Here is a 23277-nt window from a genome sequence, read left to right on the forward strand (position 1 = left end):
TATAGTTATACATGTATATTTCTTTGCAAGAATTCCATTTCTTTCTTTATTAGTGAATTAATTAACGGTTGGTATACGTGTTTCTAGGCCTTCTTCTAAGTGTGAATTTCTTTTTATTCTACTAGAGATTTATCAAGCTTATTGGATCACAGGATTGTTGCCTTTACATAATTCTGGAAAATTCTATGCTTATCTCGTTGAATATCATATTTTTAATTCTTTCTGTCCTCCTTCTGTTATTGCCTTTATCGTGTTCCACAAAGAAATTTCTGTCAAGAATTCAACCAGATGAATAACCTAGTTAGAAAACAGGCTAACCTTCACAAAAGGAAAAGAAACCCACACCACCTACTTATTTTTTTCGTTTTTGTTTTTGCCTTAAATAAGAACTGGAAATTAAGAATGAGCAGCATATTAGGATAACCAGTGGTTTAAAGAACAAATATACTTGGGGTGCCTGAGTGGCTCAGTTAGTTGAGCGTCTTACTTTTGATTTCAGCTCAGGTCATGATTCCAGGGTTCTGGGACCAAGACCCTTATCAGGCTCGATACTGAGCATGGAGCCTGCTTAAGATAGTCTCTGTCTCTCTCTCTCTGTCTCTCTCACACACTCCTTTTCTGTTTCCCTCCTCTTCCCTCTGCCCCTCTCCCCTGGTCAGTGCTCTCTCTCTTCCTCTCTCTCTCTCTAAAAGAAAAAGAAAGAAACAAAAATAAACTGTTAGGAGAGTCTTGTGTTATATATGAAACACTATATTATTTGAAGTTAGGTTTGTATTTCCCCGATGAGTGAAGTAACTTAGACACATACTGCAATCATTAGAGCAAGAAAAAAAAAACAGAAGGAAAGAAATAACAAAACCAAATAAATGTAGTTCATCAGACAATAGAAGGGATAAAATAGAATATTAAACAAGATTTAGTTAATTCAAAAAAAGACAAGACCTAGTTATATGCTGTCTATAACAAATAAATGTTAAATATAAAGATGCCAATACATTTAAAGTAATCAGGTGGTAAACCTATACCATGTAGAAACTAATCGTAAGAAAGCTGGAGTGGCTATATTAATATTGGGTAAAGACTTTAGAGATTTAATAGCAGGTATCCCCAGGGATAAAGAGGGATATTTCATAATGACAAAAACATCAGTTCATTGAAGACAGGACAGTCCTAAATGTGTATTCATTTAACAACAAAGGTTCTTTTTTTATTTAAATTTAAATTTTATTTTTAAAAATTTTAGTTTTAAATTTAAATTTATTTAAATTTTATTTTTTAGAAATCACTCATTTATCTGGATTTATATATGTATGTATATATGTACGTTTATTTTATTGAGAGGGGAAGGGACAGAGAGTGGGAGAGACCGTCAGCATAGAGCCCAACACAAGGCTTGAACTCATTAACCATGAAATTATGACCTGAGCTCAAGAGTTGGATGCTTAACCAACTGAGCCACCCAGGTGCCCCTCATTTACATAACTTTAGGATTTGAAAAACTTAGTCATCCTTTACAGGCAGAGTACAAAGATCCTAAGGAGGGAAGATTGTTTGCATATTTGGGTAACTTCAAAGAGGATGCTAGTGAGACATAAAGGGTGAGGGATATTAAGAGATTGGTGAGAGAGAAATAAATGATCAACCAAAGCATGTAGGACTTGTAAACCATTATACGTATGTTTGGCTTTTATTTTCCATCTCTGAATGAGATGGGAAGCCTGTAGAGGGTTTTGAGAATTAAATCAATCAGACTTGTATTTTTATAGCATCATGCTCTCTGCTGTGTGCATAGAGGGTAGAGTACAAGGCTTTATGTTCTTCAGTTTTGGAAAATTGTTGTATTATTGTTTATTTATAATTTCCTTCTGTTTTTCTTATTCTCTCTCTTTGAAACTCTTATAAGTTAGATATTGGGCATCTATAACTTTCTTATTTAATCTTTCTTTTTCTATTTTATTTTCCATTTGTTCTAAATTTGTGGGAGGAATTCTTTTTTTAATTTTTTACATTTTTTTTATTTTTTAATTTTTTTTGTTACCAAATAGCTTTATTTTATAGTGAACCAAATTGTGTGATATTATAATTAATTGTCAGGTCAACTTTATTTGCAGTTACTTGTAGACCACATTTAGCTATTTCTAGACAAATTGGAGAAGAGCGAGGAAAGACATGAAAGGTCGAGTGGTTTTCTGGGGTCTATGCTCATTTCCCACATCTCTGGTGGCAAGGAAATTCTTTTCTTTTCTTTTTTTTTTTTTTTACAAATAGGTTATTGTCAAGTTGGTTTCCATATAACACCCAGTGCTCATCCCCACAAGTGCCCTCCTCCATGCCCATCATCCCCCTCCCCCTCTCCCCCATGCCCATCAGTCCTCAGTTTATTCTCAACATCCAAGAGTCTCTCATGGTTTGTCTCCCTCCCTGTCCCTCCTTATTTCCCCCCTTCTGCTCCCCCACGGTCCTCCATTAAGTTCCTCCTAATCCTCCTATACATACAAACATATAGTATTTGTCCTTCTCTGCCTGACTTATTTCGGTCAGCATAACACCCTCAAGGTCCATCCATGTTGCTACACATGGCCAGATTTCATTCTTTCTNGGGGGAGGAATTATTATTATTATTTTTTTTTAATTTAAAAAAAAATTTTTTTTATTTATTTCTAGGAAAGAGTGAGTGTGAGCAGGGGAGGGTCAGAGAGAGAGGAAGTCACAGACTGAAACAGGCTCCAGGCTCTGAGCTGGCAGTTAGCACAGAGCCCGATGCGGGGCTCGAACCCATGAACTGCGAGATCATGACCTAAGCGAAAGTCAGACGCTCAACCACCTAAGCCACCCAGGTGCCCCTGGGGGAGGAATTCTTAAATTTATCTTCCCTTCTGTCAAATTTAACTTAAATAACTTTTTGGTTATATTGTAAATTATAATAGGTTTAGAAAAGTACATAAGACAGATATACAGTTTAACATATACAGTTTAAGATACATACACAGTATAACACGAGTACCTTTTCAGCAACATTGAGGACAAGAACTGCAACATTGTTAGCAAGTCCAAAGCCCCCAAGTGACCCATTCCATTCAGTCTCCTTTCCTTCTTCAAAGCAATCACCATTTTTAAGTTTTATGGTGAATAGTTCCTTTCTTTGTTAAGCTACTGCATAAATATGCATCCCCCTGAACTCTATGGCTCAATTTTACCTGTTTCTGAACTTAATATATGTGGAATCGTAGAGTATCCATTCTTTTGCTTTGGCTTCTTATTTAAACATGTTTTCAAATTTCTTCATGTTGTTTTTTGAATCTATAGCTTACCAATTTCCATCACTGTGAGGCAGAGTTTCTCAGCACTGTTGACATGTTTGCCAGATAATTCTTTGTTGTGAAGGTCTTTCTTGCATAATTTTATCGATCTAGCATCATCCCTGGCTTCTACCCATTAAATGTCACTCGCACAACCTCCTTCTGCCCCCTCTGTGAACCACCACTCCAGTATAGATGCTGACATGGAGCATGGGCTGGCAGACATGGCCACAGCTGGTTCCATTTTTTTTCAAATAAAATTTCATGGAATACAACCATGTCTATCTATATGTTCAAATATTGTCTAAAGCTGTTTTTGTTGTAAGTGGGCAAAGCTAAGTAGTTGTATCAGAGACATCATGGCCCACAGGCCTGAAATATTTATTGTCTGTTCCATTAAGAAAAAGTATGATGACCCTGTGAAAATTACCCACTGTATGAATATATCATATTTGTCTGTTTTACTATTAATGGACCTTTCAGTTTTATCTGGTTTGAGACCTCAATGAATAATGTCCTCCTCTGCCCCTAATCATGACAATCAGAAATGTCTCCCAGCATTGTCAGATCTCCCCTGGTTGAGAACCACTGAGTTGAGAACCACTGGATTAGAGCACTCATTATACACATCAGACCTCCCCAAGTTAATTTGTTGATTCAGCAAAATCCCAATCAAATCACTAGGGTGTTTGAAAAAATTGACAAGTTGATTTAGTTTTTTAAAAAAATGTTTATTTACTTTTGAGAGGGAGAGAGACAGAGTGTGAGCGAGGAGGGGCAGAGAAAGAAGGAGAAACAGAATCAGAAGCAGGCTCCAGGCTCCAAGCTGTCAGCACAAAGCCTAATGCAGCGCTCGAACCCATGAACCACAAGATCATGACCTGAGCGGAAGTCAGATACTTAACTGACTGAGCCACCCCAGCACCTCAACAAGTTGATTTAGAATTTATGTGAAACTGCAAAGGACTTGGAGAAAAATAGGCTTGTGTTCTCCATCCCACTCTCTAATAATAGCTTAGGTTTCTCATTTTTAACTATATTCTTTATAAATAATGCTGCTGGTTTATTCCTCTCTAACTAGTAGTTTTGTTTGCTTGATTGATAAAGGCTTGTTGTTGTATATCACTTTTAATTCCTACCTCTCGTTTTTTGGGTCCAAACTGGTCCAGGCCTAACTCATCAACTTTATTTTTTATTACTCAACTCAAAATAAATCCTTGTCTAGTTAAACTACATACATACTTTTTCTTGACTTTAATCCTACATTGGTTCATTTGTATTTCTTGGGTACCTCTTTTATTTTTTTACTCTCCTTCCACATATTCTTATCCTTTATGGACCCCTAATTCTAATTTGATATTGTCCGTGAAACTTTTCTTATCAACCAAGCAAAGATGATCTCTATGAGCTCTTTGGTGCTTGAAAAGAGACCTAATGCCTATTATTTAGTTTTCTTCTTATTGTTTCATGTAGTCCAGAAATTCCTGTGGAGGAGGTATGACTTTAATAAGACTTTATCTCTTGCTTCCTTTCATTTGGCTTATAGCACTATGTGAAGCTCACAATTATTTTTTAATAATTGCCTGCTATGTTTAATTTATGGTTAAAGATTTATGCTCTATCACCAACTTTTTTTTTTTTAATTTTTTTTTAATGTTTTATTTATTTCTAGGAGAGAGAGAGAGAGACAGCGTGAGCAGGGGAGGGTCAGAGAGAGAGGGAGTCACAGACTGAACAGGCTCCAGGCTCTGAGCTGGCAGTCAGCACAGAGCCCGATGCGGGGCTCGAACCCACGAACCGCGAGATCATGCCCTAAGTGAAAGTCAGACGCTTAACCGACTAAGCCACCCAGGTGCCCCTCTATCACCAACTTTTTAACATCAGTTCTCCCCTGGAATTCTTTCATTTTATCTTAGTTTATTATAATAGCTACCATTTATTAAGCCCTTGCTATGTGTAGGTTAGGTAGAATCTCCAGTTTATAGAAGTGGTGACTAAAGTTCAGAATTAAGGTTATAAAGCAATTAGTTGCAGAAATGTGTTTTGTGTGTTTCTGTGTGTCCAACTTCATGTGTGTCTGACTTCAAATTCCATGCTCTATTTACTACATTATGTTCACATCAAAATTTATGACTAGAAAACATGTTCATTGGTTTTTGACATTTTGCATTAAATCTTAACATGTTAAGCTAATTAAAATCAAGTCCTTAAGTGCATGCATATTTATATTTACACATTTTTAAATTTGTACATTTGTAAATAGGTAATTCCTAAGCATCTTGAGATTTTTGGTAATACAATTTTGGCTCCTCTATTCTCATACTAGCCATATAATAGATTTTTCATCTTGAACTTCATCTTTATCTTCGTTACCTGAGTGTATTCTAAACTAAATGTACATTCTTTTTCTAGTATATACAGAGTTCCCATATTAATATAAACTATGATGTAATGTCACATGTATGGTTTGAAACTAATTCTGCTGTTTTAAAAAAGTGTATTTATTTTTGAGAGAGAGCAAGCACATGAGAGAGAATGTGTGCAAACGCTGGGGGGTGCAGAGCCTGACGCTTGGCTTGAGCTCACTAACCTTGAGATCATGACATGAGGTGAAGTCAGATGCTTAACCAACTGATCCACCCAGGTGTCCCAGGTGGAATGTGAATTTTAAAAGCTTTTTTGGAAAATGAGCAAACAGTATTTATTAAATTAAATACATCTAGCAGTCCCACAAATGTCCTTTGACTTAGCAGTTTCATCTTCGAACGTCTACTCCACAGGAACAGAAGTATCAGTCTATATGAATATATTCTTTACAAGAATGTTTAAAGCAGGCAGCCTGGATGCACATTAGGAGGAATAGTCAAATAAATTATGTTGCGGGTGCACGATGGAATATTAGGAAGCTATGAAAAAGTGCATTAGATGTTGACCTTGAGGGATATACATGATGCATTGAATGAGGAAAATAAGATTCAGAATGATATGTATACTGTGATCCCATTTTGTAAAACACATCTAAAACAATATTTAAGTATACACATGGTTTACTTGAAATGTGAAATATACATGTATACAATGACTGTAAATATGTAAGAATCTTATTATATTCACGGGTAAGACTCATGAACAGTTATAAGCACTATTTAACTTTGAAATGGGACTGTGCATGATCATGTTCATGTTTGTAGTTCAGCAATTCAGATGAAAGATTAGTTATCCTTTGTGCTTATTCTGAGGTTATTTTGCTTTATAGGCAAACCTTTTTCTAAAAAGTTTGAGGTAAAACTTGTTAAAAACCTTCATGTTGTAGCATTGGCCATCACTTCTAAAGTGGATGTAATTAACATTTTGAATGAAGTAGATTACTTTGTATTGTAATGCATATATTTGCAACTTATTTTGAAAAATCTCAAAGCCTCATAAAGGTAGAGTGGGTTAATAAACTCCTCTATACCTTTTCCCATGAGTAATTATTAATATCTTGGTCACATTTTAGATAAAAAAGAGGAAAAGCTCACTAGTTTTAACCATACTAATTAACCATTATCAATGTTACGCACATAGTTTATTTCCTTTGCCACTGAACAATTTTCTCATTTGCTTTAAATTTTTAATGCCGCTGTAATTTACAATAGAGAAATGCATATATAATGTAATCTGTTAAGTGTTTTGAAGAAAAATAAATCCTAGTAAGAAGCTAGAACGTGATTTGTGATGATCTTTATGATTGGAAATTATTTAGCATGATCTAAAAAAAAAAAAAAGCATGCAAGTGACCTATGCACATAATTAGGGCATAACTGAGTATTTCTAAGCAGAGAGCAGAAAAATGCAGCATTCCTGAGGCAGAAGTGTGGTTGGCATATTCTAGTATGTGTGAACAAGACAGAGGGATAAGTCAAAGACATACTGGCCCCATGGTAGAAGAGCAGTTTTTGTTTTTTTTTTAAACCAGAAAAGTAGATGAGTGGATTCACCATACTAGAGTTGACAGCAACAGTCATAACTACATCAAGTTTATTGAGTTGTTACATGTTACAGCACCTTGCTTAGTCCATTGCATTTATTATCTTTCTAAATCCTCACAACAATCCTATGTGAGGTACTGGTATTTATCCTCACTTTACAGATGAAAGAATTAAAGCACTAAGGGATTAAATACATTAGCCTCTGCCAATAATTTTATTTTTCAGCAGGGAAGTTGATCCTAATTTTCTGGCAGTAGCTTTTTTCAGTGAACAATGGAAGCAAAGGAAAGAATTCTGGACTTTCAGGTGCACATGTGGCATTTAGAACCACAACAACTTGGACAAATTATTTAACCTCTCAATATCAGTTTACTTCGCTGTCAGATGAATGGTTTGTACTTTGTCCTTGCTAGGGACTGAGGAGTCTCATCCTGTGAAAGAGCTGCAAAGGCCAGATTAGCAAAGTGAAGCAGTGTGATGCCACTGCTAAGGAATACTTCACATATCAAACGTTTTAACTTATGGAGGAAGGAAATAAAGCTAGTGGTAATGAAAAAGTGTCTTTAATATATTAAACTTTTTGAAACTGTGGAAGCTAAAGTGTATACAGATATTTTAGATATTTGAGGCAAATGAGAAATGTGTCTTTATTTAGATAAAACTGTTCAAGGTAGTAAGGTTTCTGTCCTGTTTATCCTCCTTGTGGTTGGTTGGTGGAACCTGCACCCTCTGTATCTAGTTTCCTGTATCTGCCTCCCTCCTCATCTCTAACTTCATCTCTGTCTTCTCTTTTTAAAGAAAAAATTTTAATGTATTATTTATTTCTCAGAGAGAGAGAGAGGGAGGCAGTGTGAGCAACGGAGAGTCAGAGAGAGAGGGAGACACAGAATTGGAAGCAGGCTCTGTGCTGGCTGTCAGCACAGAGCCTGACGTGGGGCTCGAACCCATGAACTGTGAGATCATGACCTGAGCCGANCGTGAGCAACGGAGAGTCAGAGAGAGAGGGAGACACAGAATCGGAAGCAGGCTCTGTGCTGGCTGAGCCTGTGCACAGAGCCTGACGTGGGGCTCGAACCCATGAACTGTGAGATCATGACCTGAGCCGAAGTCGGATGCTTAACCGACTGAGCCACCCAGGCGCCTCTCTGTCTTAAAAAATTCCTTGCATTTGCCTCTTTTAGGTAAGAGTTACATGTGAGGATTACCCAGATTATAACGGAGAGTATTTTGTAGCATAAAGTAGAAAATTTTGTAAGAAAATACAACTTTTTAGTAGGAAAAGATCCTGACAGAATCTAAAATTACACGCAATAAATTTGACTATAAATGACAATAGAATCATATTTCTAGCCAAAACTTAGATCTGCAAAATAATGACTACAATTTGAAGCTAACGTTGAGAGAACCTATAAGGAAAACTGGACATGGACAAGCTGGTTGGATTAAACCTTTTCTAAAAGAAAATTATTTCAGTAAAATCAAAAGGAATAGGAGGCTTGGAAATGGTTTAACTGATAGAATGTATTAAATTGTCAATGGGATCTTTCTGCAAAATACTTTCTCAGTTAAATTTTATTAGTATTAGCATACTTTTGTGTGAAATCTTTATATTCAAGACACCATCCTCCACATCAAAAGAGTAGAGTTGGAATATTTCATTATCACTTGGGTTTGTATTTGCCTCTGGATCTGCTTTTGGATTCTTGCAAGAGTGGTTTCTGTTTGATGTATTGAGATCTTTAAGGCTGATTTATGAGCTTAAACTCTTTGGTTTAAATGAGTTTACAATGGTATGTATGGTGGAGGATATTATTTAACGTTTTCTGACATGCAAACTGTCTTGAATTTTGTTGAGGGAGAGAGGAGTTGTGACTTGGTGGGCAAGCCCGTTTTCATTACTTTAATTGTGCGATTTATTAGGATTTTAAGCTTTTTATAAATGTTTTAGTGTTATAGGACAGAATTAAAAGGATTTAGAATAAAAGGAGTTTAACAAAAGGACTTTACAACAGGATTGCAATAGTTTTTATATTTGATGGATTTGGCTAGCCGCTTTTCATTTCAATCATCATGCTACATTCTGTTAAATGCTGTAGAACAGGTGTGTGTAACGTCATTCTCTCTATTGTACATGCAAATAAACACAATTTTATATATAAAAAGTTAATCCTCTACAATTTGGAGGATTACATTATGGGAGGGTGATGACTCCATTAGGCATCATGGAGAGTACATGCTCCTATTTATACTGCATGAAAAATCAGGTTAATAGCTATAGTGTTCATGAGATTGTAGAATTTTTATACTAACACTTTAAAAACTGTATTTCTTCAAATCATCCATGATGACGTTATTTAAAGCAGAGTTAAGAATTTGTTACTTAGTTTTCCAACTCCAAAATTAAAGTGTTTTTTTTTTTTTGGTTTGTTTTTTTGGTTTTTTTTAAATGAAAAGCATGCCTCAAATACATTTGGAGGTTCTGTTATTTTTTGCTTATTGTTGACTCTGGTCTTTTTTACTTGCACAGTTAATAGTTGCATTGGAGGTTATGCTTTTGGCAAGTTAAGGTTTTCTTTTGTGCTTAAATTTTTTTGCTTGGCTGTCTTCTCTGAATATCCATAGAGTTTAAGTCTTCAGTAAGTGTCAGGTGGCTGACCTTCTGGCACAAAGTCGGGAGTACTTATGTAACCTGTTAGGTCAGTTGAAACCAATGTGGGAGTTCTTCTGTTTAGGTTTGAGAAATGCAAAAGAATCAAACTATTCTTGGCAGTATTATTTGCGTTTTAAAGACATGATGTTTCATTCATCAGAATATCAAGTTTTTATGTATAACACAGGTACAAACTGTAAAGACCTTATAGAGACCAGCAAGCAGAAGTAAAATAGTTATTGTTAAAAGTGAAGGTGAAATATGTAGGAATGAAGAATTAGGTTTACATAGATGAAATCAAGCTATAATTAATTTGGAACATAAATTTTGTGGGCTTTGGACCAGTTAATTGTTAACTTGTGCTTCATTCAAGTTATATTGTTAATTGTGAAATTTGATTTATTTGTTTCGCAGGGGTAACAGCACACAATCCGTAGTAAATTAATCATTTATAATCATTTAGTACAATATATTCTAGTTGTTCTATCCACATTGCTGCAGATGGCAAGATTTCATTCTTTTTGATCTTCAGGTAATATTCCGTTGTTGGTGTATGTGTGTGTGTGTACACACAATGCATATACATACAATGTATAATATATATATACAATGTATATTCTCTATACGTACATATATATGTATATATGTATACACACACACCCACATCTTCTTTATCCAATTATCAGTTGATGGACATTTGGGCTCTTTTGATAATTTGACTATTGTTGATAGTGTTGCTATAAATGGGGTGCATGTGCCCCTTAAAATCCGTATTTTTGTATCTTTTGGATGAATACCTAGTAGTGCTATTGTTGGGTTGTAAGGTAGTTCTATTTTAAATTTTTTGAGGAACTTCCATACTGTTTTCCAGAGAGGCTGCACCAGTTTGCATTCCTACCAACAGTGCAAAATCTTTTCGCATCCTCATGAACATCTGTTGTTTCCTGGGGAGTTGTTAATTTTAGCCATTCTGACAGGTGTGAGGTAGTATCTCATTGTGGTTTTAATTTGTATTCGCCTGATGATGAGGGACTTGAGCATCTTTTCATGTGTTAGGCATGTGTACATCTTCTTTGGAAAAGTGTCTATTCATGTCTTCTGCCCATTTCTTCTCTGGATAATTTGTTTTTTGGGTGTTGAGTTTGATAAGTTCTTTATAGATTTTGGATACTAACCTATTATCTGATATGGCATTTGTAGATATCTTCTCCCATTCCGTCGTTTGCTTTTCAGTTCTGTTGCTTTTTTCCTTTGCTGTGCAGAGCTTTTTATTTTGTTTAGGTCCCAGTAGTTCCTTTTTTGCTTTAGTTTCCTTTGCCTCCAGAGACATGTTTAATAAAAAGCTGCTGCGACGAGAGGTTGCTGCCTGTTTTCTCTTTAGCATTTTGATGGTTTCCTGTCTTATTTAGGTCTTTCATCCATTTTGAAATTTATTTTTTTGTATGTTGTAAGAAAGTGGTTCAATTTCAATCTTCTGCAAGACATACATACTTTTTTAAAGAGTAAGATCTTTAATTATTTAATATTATAGAAAAACATTTATAAACCAATCCTAGCAAGGAGTTTTCTGAAATATTATGTATTTACAGGAAGTTATGAAAATACTAGAGAGGTGTACTGTGTACCTTTCACCTAACTTTTCCCAATGGTTACATCATATGTAGGTATAGAATAATATGTAAACCAAGAAATTGACCTTGGTGGAATGTGTGCACATAGTTCCATGGTGTTTCATCACAAGTGTAGTTCACATTAACCACCACCACTATCAAGATACAAATCTAGACCATAACTGCAACGATTTCCTTCATGGTGTCTTCTTCCACCATCCCTAACTTTTGAGAACCATCAATCTGCTCTCCATCACTATAATAGTTTTGTCATTTCAAGATTTTACATAACTGGAATTACACAGTATATGAAGTTTTGAGACTGACTTTTTCACTTAGCACAATGTTCCTGAGTTATATTCAAGTTGTTCAGTGTATGAACAGTTTCATTTTTGTAATGATTAATATTGCATGGTATAGAGATATCATTCACGTGTTGAATGACGTCTGGGATGATTTCACTTTATGACTATTACAAATAAAATAAAACTACTGTAAACATTTGTGTACAAGTTTGTGTCGCTATAAATTTTTATTTCTCTGGGATAAATGCACAGTGCTGTGATTGCTAAGATGTATGGTAAGTATATGTTTTGTTGTTGTTGTTAAATAAAATATCAAACTCTTTTTTAGAAGGACTGTACTATTTTACATTTTTACCAGGAGTGTATGAAAGATCTAGTTTCTTTACATCTTTGTCAACATTTGTCACTGTAATGATTTTCTCTTCTAGTTATTCTATTAGCTGTATAATTGTATCTCATTTTGGTCTTAACTTCCATTTTCTTTTGGCTGATAATGTTGACAGTCTTTTCATCTGTATTATTTGCCATCCATATCTTCTTTTCAGTGATATCTCTTTATATCTTTTGCCCATTTTCTGATTGGATTGTTTGTTTTTTTTTAGTGTTGAGTTTAAGTTTATATATTGTGGATATGAGTTTTTTGTCAGATGTGTGTTTTGGAAGTATTTTTTCCCCAAAAGTGTAGCTTGCTTTTTATTAAAATTTTTTTTGCTGCTTTTAATTTTAATTAAATCCAATTTATTGATTTTTTTTGATCCTATGAATTATACTTTTTGATGTTGTGCATGTCTGAGACTCTTCACCAGACCCTAGGTCCTGCAGGTTTTCTTCTAAATTTTCTTCTAAAAGTTAAATAGTTTTATATTTAAATCTGTGATCTGCTTTGAGTTAATTTTGGATAAGGTATAGGGTTTAGGTCCAGTTTTATTTTTTTCCTATGGGTATCCAGTTGCTCCAGGACTATTTGTTGAAAAGACAACTACTCTTCCTCCATTTAATTGATGTTCCACCTTTATAAAAATCAGTTGGTCATATTTGTGGGTGCTTTTCTGTTCCCTTAATCTGTGTCTTATGTCAATTATATATCTCCATTTATTTGAATTGTCTTTCATTTCTTTTATCAGCATTTTGTAGCTTTCGGTGTGTAAGTTCTACACGTTTTGTTAGATTTATACTTGAGTCATTTTTTGAGCAATTATAAATTAATTTTACTTTTTAAAAAAGTTTTTATTTAAATTCCAGTAGTGTAATACAATGTAATATTAGTTTCAAGTGTACGAATTATTATTGTACCTTTAATCTCATTTTTCATACATTCATTGCTAGTATATAGAAATAGGTGATTTTGCCCCCCAGCTTTATTGAGGTATAATTGACAATTAGAAATCATATATATTTAGGATTACAGTTTGATGTTTGGTATATGTGTATATCCTGAAATGATTACCACACTCAAGCTAATTAATATAGTTACCATTTTACATAGTTACCTTTTTTTTTTTAGTGAGAACACTTACCATCTACTCTCTTAGCAAATTTCAAGTATCCAGTATAATATTATTAGCTACAGTCACCATGCTCTACATCTTCAGGGTATGTTCATCCTGCATGACTGAGACTCTGCACCTTTTGACCAACATCTCCTTATTTCCCCCACTCCCCAGTCCTCATCAACCACCATTCTACTCTCTGCTTTTATAAGTTCAATTTTTGCAGATTCCACATTTAAATGAGATTATGCAATACTTATTTTTCTTTATCAGAATTCATTACTCATCATTTTATGGCTAATCTTATTTCATTAACCTCTATTCCCCTCTATCCAGAATATTTTGAACTATCTCCTCCCAGATATCATGCCAGCTTATTGGTTAATATTTTCTTATTTATTTCCAAAAGATAATGAATCTGAAAATTATAACCATAGTACCATTATCACTTATAAAAATTAGCAAATTTCAATATAGTTTTAAGTGGAATTTCTCTCATGTGTGAGGTTGAGCATCTTTTTTTGTGTGGTTCTGAGCCTTTTGTATTTCCTGTAATCTTCTTCTTGTTGCTGCTATTACATTGATTTTATAGCCAATAATATTATTGAGTTCATTTATTGTTATTATCCTGTCTAGTACATTCAGTATAGGGTTGAATAGGAACAGCTAATTGGATATCCTTGTGTTATTACTGATTTTCATGGCAATGCTTTGAATGATTTTTCTGCATCTGCTACCTTGCTAATATAAGCAATTACATTAATAGGGTTTATAATGTGAAATTATTACTTGAGTAAACCCAACTTTTTTAGGAGACTTTATTTTTTTCTCATATATTGCTATTCAGTTTACTATTTTTTAAAAACGATTTTTGCATTTATGTACATTGATAATGGCCTATAATTTTATAATTTTCCTGGCCTGACCTAACTTTACTTAGTTTTGACATGAAAATTATACTGGCCTTAGGTAATTAGTTGGTGAAGTTAGAGGTTTCTTTTTTCCTTTTTTTAATGTTTGTTAATTTTTGAGAGAGACAGAGCACAAGCTGGAGAGGAGCAGAGAGAGGGAGACCCAGGATCTGAAGCAGGCTCCAGGCTCTGAGCTGTCAGCACAGAGCCTAATGTGGGGCTTGAACTCACAAACCGTGAGATCGTGAACTGAGCTGAAGTCATACACTTAACTGACCGAGCCACCCAGGCGCCCCAGGAGGTTTCTGATCTCATGGAGAATGTGTATAAGATTGAAGTTGGTGCCAATTTTTAAAAATAATATCTCTTAAATGCTGGTTCAACTTTAAAAATAGTTATAGTTTTATTTGTAGCTGTTCTATTTTTGTTCAGTCAAGTGTATAAATTATGTCAATTTATAATGAATGTTTTGATGTCTCTTCAGCTGTAAATAATTTGAGAGCATGAAAATAATGGAAAATATACAAGAATACTTCTCAAAGTTTTATTTTACATTTTATTTTATGTTTTTTTATCAGGTACTCAGAAGTGTGACAACTTTGCTGAAAAAAGGCCCCTCCTTGGTGTTTGTAAGAGCACTGGATCTTCTGGGTAAGGAAATTAAAAAAATTCTTTGAACCACTATTAAAAATTTATGTTGTTATTCCAGAGGGTGAATTTTGCTATCCTAAAATCTTTGTTACCATAAGACAATGCTCTTACAAGAGAGAAGAGAAAGGAATTAAAAACATATTTAGGATTGTGTCTCAGGCCTTGTTATTTCTCTGCTTACTGTTTTCTCATATGCAAGGTGACAGCAGGAGACAAAAGAAAATAAGCAATAGGTCAGAATTCAGTCTTGAAATAAAAGATTAGCATCATTAAGAAAAATGTTTTTCAGTTTCTGTGTTTTTTTTATTATAGTAACTTTTATGATGACTTTACACAGTGGAGACTAAACTAAAATGTGGGGAGACTTGAAACTGTTCTGGATGTTGAATGTGCTCCCATGTCCACACATAGATCCTTTTGGAAAGGATGACACCTTTTATTGAGTATTTAAGTAAATTCTCTGTTGAATCATTGACTAACCACTGAAGCTACATAGACATGGCGGCAACTCCAGGAAACTAGGCTTTAAAATAATAACAAGAATTAAAGAAAAGCAGAGCAGACTAGAGACATTAGTAACTGCACATTGTGGAGGAAGACAGATTTCTAGATTTGTTTACCATATATTGATAGAATGTGTTCTAAGAACTAAGTGCGTTGTGTTTCTAAAATTAAAGAAAGCATGATAACAATGACTCAACAGATAAAGGATTTCAGTGAGGAGTTAGTTAGAAATTATAGAAAACCAAATGGGAATTCTGGAGTTGAGAAGATTCAAAAAGTGAGATAATAATCTGGCTAGTGGAACTCAATACTATATTGAAGCCAGCCTGAGAAGTAGGGCACTGATGTGTTGACAAAGGTGCTGAAAAAGAATGGGTGTCACAGAGAAGCAGATAAGCTGCTGTGGTGGAGGGAAGCTTGCTTGACTTCAGTTTTCCTGATGTTTAGCCCTCTGTTAGTTCAGGGGCATGTAGACCTGTGGAAATCTCACAGCAAGATGTATTCGTAGAAGGCATCACCTACCTGCTGAGTTGGGTTTGCAGTTTTTGAAAGGTTTTCCATTCTGTTTTTAAAAAATTTTTTAATGTTTTTATTTATTTCTGAGAGAGAGAGAGAGAGAGAGAGACAGCGTGAGGAGGGGAGGGTCAGAGAGAGAGGGAGACACAGAATCCGAAACAGGCTCCAGGCTGTAAGCTGATAGCACAGAGCCTGATGCAGGGCTCAAGCCCACAAACTGTGAGATCATGACCTGAGCCGAAGTCGGATGCTTAACCAACTGAGCCACCCAGGCGCCCCAAGGTTTTTCATTCCTTATCAACCCTGCTAATTGTATAATTAAAGAGATTTTTTTTTTACAAGATTCATTTATTGAGGTATGGCTTTATTAAAAAAATAAGACAAAAAGGAAGAGTAAGGTGATTATATGTAGTTGGTGATGAGGTCATTTACTGAGGAATGAATTTAATGATATGGGGATCATATTAGTTAGGGCTTTCCCTTGAAACAAAACCAGTATGATNGAGAGAGAGAGAGAGAGAAAGAGAGAATGAGATAGGTTGAGTTTTCAAGAAATTGATTCATGATTGTGAAGACTGGCAAGTCCAAAATTTAGACAGAGGGAAGAGTTGTAATTCCAGTCCAAAGATAAAATTCTTTCTTCCTCCAAGGAGGTCAGTTTCATTTTTCTTATTAAGACTTACAACTGATTGGATAAAGCATATTCACATTACAGAGAATAATCTGCTTAAGAATCAAACTTTACTGATTTAGGTATTAATCTTACATAAAACTACCTTGACAGAAACATCTAGAATAGTTTTTGGCCAAATCTGGTTATTGTGGCCTAGCTGCATTGACACAAAATTAATCACCACAGGGGCCATAAATATAGTCCTGATGAAAATAGCATTTGCTTATTAAAAAAATCTATTGTAGACATTTGTTTTCCTCCTCTCATTTCTGCAACTTAAATTATTTCACAGAGCAATCATGAAGCAAGAGACTTCTATGTGTCTGTATTATTTGCTATGTGGTTTTATGAGTGGTTATTGATGAAAAAATGCAACATACTTTTGAATTAAGTTCACAAGTCATTTCATGGACTGTAACTTCTAGCATGATTGTGTCCTGTTGTTATTATATGTAAGCTTTCTCTTGCCTGCATGCTGTCTTTTTTCTTTCTTGTTTTATACCTTTCTTTCTAATAGAGGATAATGGCAGGAAATATTCATTTTGTTTTCACTTATTTATTTGCTGATCTGATTACAATAAACAACTGTTTGTAGCATCTTTGTCAGAATTTTTATTGTCTCAGGAAGGACATTTCCACGTAGAATTGTCTTGTGTTTCTTGCAAGTGTTGCGTTATGCTTGTTGGTGAATAGAATTTTCTCTAATTTCAGCTAATGCTTTGTGAGTACATATTTTAAGAGTTAATTTTATGTGTGCAGTGGGTTAGAAGATGGTGATGTTGAATAGCCTAGACACTTTTTAATAACTCCAAGTTATTATAAGTTGAATATACTAACAAATCTAGTTATAGGTTAGTTTTTTTGGAATCTGTTTCCCAGATTATGGAATTTTAAAAAAAGCTATAACCCAAAATTTTTTATGAGGCACATGCTGGTTGACTATGCTATTATAGCACTGGGGAAGGGAGAGCAAATGTTGACTGCCTATTATGTACCTGGTCTGTTACACATTTTCCATTATGTAGCCATCATTTAATCTTTTTAAAGCAAGCCTGTGAAGGAGATTGTGCTTTTCTCATTTTATACATGAAGAAACTGAAACTAAGTGATACTCAGTCATAGTTAGTTTTGGACCCAAGCCTTTGCCCATTTGTCAGGGCTGTAGATGAAACATGCCTTTGCATTTAGGGTGCCCTAACTTCTTGTTCATGTGTTCAACTTTCTTGTATTCTGGCCAGTTATTTTTAGAGTTAATAAAGTAATTATTTTAAGATTAGCAAGTAAGTCGTATTTACATACTTATTTAAACAGTAATCTCTTAGTAGAGTTTTTGTTATATGCATATTTTGTCTCAGTCTATTTCTGTAGAAGTGGAATATACTTTTGTTGTTGATTTTACTTTTATTGTTTTAAACAGAGTGATGCAAACTGTTACATAGCTACTTCATTGTAGGTTTTCAGTGTAAAGGGACTGCACAGATTTGTTTTTCTTTGTTTTAACACATTGTTTTTTAAACACAAAGGGGAACTACTTTTCATGATAGCAGTAACATGCAAAGGACACGCACATTGGAAAATAGAAGTAGCCTAATTTAAGAAATATGTAACATTTTAGGGGCGCCTGGGTGGCTTAGTCGGTTAAGCGTCCGACTTTCGCTTAGGTCATGTACTCGCGGTTCGTGGGTTCGAGCCCCGCGTCGGGCTCTGTGCTGACTGCCAGCTCAGAGCCTGGAGCCTGTTTCAGTCTGTGATTCCCTCTCTCTCTGACCCTCCCCTGCTCACTCTCTCTCTCTCTCTCTCTCCTAGAAATAAATAAAACATTTAAAAACAAAAAAGAAATATGTAACATTTTAAAAATAATTTTTATGACGCACTACATTAATACACTATATAACCTTCCAGAAGGGGTAGACGATCATAAGTGAGTTATTTTTCATCAGTCAGGAAAATGCTTCTTTAACTGATATTCTCCAAACCCTTTGACACATAGTAACAATTAAATCCAAAGATGCCCTGTCTCTTTAATCAAACCCCACTGATATGAATAGTAGGCAACCCTTTTATCCTTGTGCCTGTTAGTGAACCCATGGATGTGTCCAGTGACTATGCTGGGAGTGAACGAGCACATGGGCATGGCACTCATCTTGGGCAGAATCTTGAACTACATTGCACTGTGGTTACCAAGGCCTAGAAATAATCTTATTTAATGAAGTGTAGCGCCAACTTTTGTCCAATACAAAGTAATTTCAGGACAGAGCGTGTTCCTTCTCCACCCTATTTTAAAATTAAAAAAATTAAAATAGTTTATTATCAAGTTGGTTTCCATATAACACCCAGTGCTCATCCCGACAAGTGCCCTCCCCCATGCCCATTACCCCCCTTCCCCTCTCNATGAGGAGGGACACTGAGCATTGTTTCATGTGCCTATTTGCCATCTGGATGTCCTCTTTGGAGAAGTGTCTGTTCATGTCCTCTGCCCATTTCTTCACTGGGTTGTTTGTTTTTTGGGTGTGGAGTTTGGTGAGTTCCTTATAGATTTTGGATACTAGCCCTTTATCTGATATGCCATTTGCAACTATCTTTTCCCGTTTCGTCAGTTGCCTATTAGTTTTATGGATTGTTTCCTTTGCCATGCAGAAGCTTTGACTTTGATGAAGGACAAAAATATAAGGTCAAAATTTTTATTAAGAGTTTTTTTTTCGAGAGAGAAAGAGAGAGTGCACAGATGTGTGTGAGTGGGGGAAGGGCAGAAAGAGAAAGAGGGAGAGAGCGAATCCCAAACAGGCTGTGTGCTATCAGCGCAGATCTCCCAAACCGTGAGATCATGACCTGATCCAAAATCAAGAGTCAGATGCTCGACTGACTGAGCCACTCAGGGACTCCCACCCCATTCCAGTTTTAAATAAAGTAACAAAAAGTGGAAGGCATTTGAAGGAGTAGAGGAGGCTATGGTTATATCAAAGGTACAGTAGTCACCTGTTTCCTAGGGGGAGTATGTTCCCAGACCCCCTGTGGCTGCCTGAAACCATAGATAGTACTGAACCCTATATATACTATGTTTTTTCCTGTACATACATACCTATGATAAAGTTTAATTTATAATTTAGGCACAATAAGAGATTAACAACAATAATAGAATAGTTATAACAATATACTGTAGTAAAAGTTATTAATGGTCTCTCACTCAAAATATCTTATTATACTGTATTCACTCTTCTTCTTGTGATGATGTGAGATGATAAAATACCAATGTGATTAGACGAAGCGAGGTGAATGAAGTAGGTGTTGTGATGTAGTTAGGATACTATTGACCTCTCAAGGTACTTCACAAGGATCATCTGCTTCTGGATTGTGGTTGACCATGGGTAACACTGAAACTCGAGAAAGTGAACCTTGAGGCAAGGGTCGACTGCTGTAGTTTGAATTAATAAATGTAAGTTTGGGGTGCCTGGCTGGCTCATTTGGTAGAGCATGCAACTCTTGATCTTCGGATTATGAGTTCGAGCCCCACAGATGGGTGTAGAGTTTACTTATGGAAAATAAAGAAACTCAAGTTCATAGACATAAAAGTGGTTGATATAAGGAACCATTGAGGGAGGAAATGGAAAAAACTGAACTAATAGAAAGGGTAGGAGAATAATTAAAAGAGAAGTGGCTGTGTTAAATGGAAATGGGAGAAAGCCATACAATCATGCAGTGGCTGCTTGAAATATTGTCTAATGTCACATGCACCCTAGAATGTTGACTTTATCTTATTGACTTTATTATCTTTTTTTTAAATTTTTTTTAATGTTTTATTTATTTCTAGGAGAGAGAGAGAGAGACAGCATGAGCAGGGGAGGGTCAGAGAGAGAGGGAGTCACAGACTCTGAAACAGGCTCCAGGCTCTGAGCTGGCAGTCAGCACAGAGCCCGACGCGGGGCTCGAACCCACGAACCGCGAGATCATGACCTAAGCGAAAGTCGGACGCCTAACCGACTAAGCCACCCGGGCGCCCCAGACTTTATTATCTTTTTGTTATTAAGTACAGTGCCTTCTCTCTAGTAGGCTCTCAAAATATTTTTTAGTAAATAAATTTTAATAAGCTTGCTTTATAGTTATATTAGCCCTTTATTTGATTATTAGTAGCCCAAAATATAACAATCATTTTTATGATTGAGAAAATCTCAGGGGAAGGAAAAATAAAATAAGGTAAAAACAGAGAGGGAGGCAAACCATGAGACTTAAATTTTTTTAAATGTTTTATTTATTTATGATAGAGAGAGAGGCAGCGTGAGCAGGGGAGGGTCAGAGAGAGAGGGAGACACAGAATCAGAAGCAGTCTCCAGGCTCTGAGCTAGCTGTCAACACAGAGCCCGATGTGGGGCTCAAACCCATGAACTGCGAGATCATGACCTGAGCTGAAGTCGGACACTTTAACTGACCGAGCCACCCAGGCACCTGAAGAGACTTTTTTTAAAAAGGATTTTTTAAATGTTTGTTTTTGAGAGAGAAAAAGATAGAGCATGAGTGGACGAGGGGTATTGAGAGAGGGAGACACAGAATCTAAAGCAGGCTCCAGGCTCTGAGCTGCCAGCACAGAGCCCAATGCGGACCTCAAACTCACAGACTGCCAGATCATGACCTGAGGCAAAGTAGGACGCTCAGTCGACTGAACCACCCAGGTGCACCAAGAGACTTAATATAGAGAACAAACTGAGGGTTCCTGGAGGGAAGGTGTGTGGGAGGATGCTAAATGGGTGATGGGCATTAAGGAGAACAGTTGTTGGGATGAGCACTGGGTGTTATATGTAAGTGATGAATCAGTACATTCTTCATCTGAAACCAATGCTACACTGTATGTTAAATAACTTGAATGTAAGTTAAAAGACAAAAAAAGAAAAGAAAATCTCTTAATCTGAGAAGCCATATGTACTGAACCTGGGTGTTGATATCTTCTTCCAAACCAGTGATGCACAAAATCTTATGACCTCCTCCTTCCCCCTTTACAGAGGTACAGGATGTGTCCATTGCCATCCATTTCTCTGGCACATGTTTTATCGAGAGCCAGCTGCTATGGGTATTGTCAGTTTCTTATACTGCTTATTAAATTATTCTTGTGAAAAGTCAGTAACATTTTCCTTTGTTTTGATTATAATTTTTCATTTTTATAAATTTACAGTGCCTTTTCAAGGAAGGGTAATTGCTATGGAAATAATCCTAGTCTTCCTCATATTTTGTCCTTTTTATGTAAGTATGTTATAGTTAGCCCACAATTTTTTTTAATATTTATTTTTGAGAAGAGAGAGAGAGAGCACGAACAGGGAATGGGCAGAGAGGGAGACACAGAATCCAAAGCAGGCTCCAAGCTGTATGTTGACAGCACAGAGCCTGATATAGGGCTTGAACCTGCGAGATCATGACCTGAGCCAAAATTGGGTGCTCAACTGAATGAGCCACCCAGGTGTCCCTAGCCTACAATTTTAAATTGCATTCATGACTATCACTAAAATATATATTTTGATATTCTAGTGATAATATTATTATTATTATTATTATTATTGGTGTGTATGTGTGTATGTGATTCCAAATAATTTCAGATAAGCCATTTAGGTCTTGGAGGGTTTTTTGCTAATGTTTGTTTTGCTACTGATCCAGGAATTAAGTCAGTGCCTTGTGTAATAATTTGAGGAGAGGAGGAGAAGTACAAACAGTATACTAAAGAATATACGCTCTTTTAGGAAAACCAGAGTTCATTGTGTACTGTATGCTAAACAGTTCCTAGAATGTAGCAAAAGAATAACATTATTTAACAACTGACTGCAGACCTTAAAGAATGTTTAATCTTATAATACATTGTCATCACTTTATATACATTACATGGAATAGAGATATGTCCTTTATAGTGAGGGCATCATAGAATATCAGAAGTGGAAAGAGTCTTGAACATCACATAATTTAACTGTCTCACGATAAATATAAAGGAAGTCTTGGGACATTGGGCGTCTTAGTTGGTTAAATGTCTGACTTCAGCTCTCAGGTCCTGATCTCACTGTTCATGAGTTCAAACCCTGCATTGAGCTCTACCCTCATAGTGTGGAGCCTTCTTGAAATCCTCTATCGCTCTCTCTCTGCCTCTCCCCAACTTGTGCATTCTCTCTCTGTCTGAAAATAAATAAACTTAAAAAAAAAGTGTATCCAGAGACTTCTATCATATATCCATTTGGCGGTGAGAAATTTTTGTATGAGTGAGAACATTTCCTCATTTCATTTTGTTTGGAATCCCTTGTCTATTATTAAATAGGCACTCTCTGGCCATATTTCCAAGATTGGATTTTAATCAGCAGAAAAATTGAAATTTTGGCAACCAAAGACATGGCAAAAAACATAGATATTTGTTTTTATCTTAAATTCACCTTGCAAAGGGCAAAGTAAGTTAGCTATATAGGAGTAAAGTCCTAATTTAAAATTAAGGACTATTCATTAAATATAATACGATTACTTCAAAGTATTAATTTTTTCAAGTTTTTTTTACAGACTGCCAGAGTCATCTTTGATTGACAGGATTCCATGGGATGGGTATTTCGTAGCCACTGCCTGAAAGCATTGTTATTTAGGCAGAGATTAAGCACAGTTTCAGTATCCTGAAGTATTATTGTAGAGACTTTATTTCATGTTGTGTCTAAAGTAAATAAAAATTCTGTTCATTAGAACTAGA

The 23277-nt window shown here is 35.6% G+C and overlaps 1 protein-coding gene across 1 annotated transcript in view; it reads left to right on the forward strand.

Annotated features, from left to right (window-relative positions):
• The window catches only part of BCAS3 (BCAS3 microtubule associated cell migration factor), a 586605-nt gene that overhangs the window by 70274 nt on the left and 493054 nt on the right, over window positions 1–23277 (forward strand). Inside the window, exon 7 of the mRNA XM_077745617.1 lies at window positions 14815–14887. Within this exon, the coding sequence (XP_077601743.1) occupies window positions 14815–14887 (73 nt within the window). The remainder of the gene's footprint in view (window positions 1–14814; window positions 14888–23277) is intronic.

This window comes from Crocuta crocuta, unplaced genomic scaffold, assembly GCF_008692635.1.
Source record: "Crocuta crocuta isolate KB4526 unplaced genomic scaffold, BGI_CrCroc_1.0 scaffold333, whole genome shotgun sequence".
In the NCBI taxonomy this organism is placed as follows: domain Eukaryota; kingdom Metazoa; phylum Chordata; class Mammalia; order Carnivora; family Hyaenidae; genus Crocuta; species Crocuta crocuta.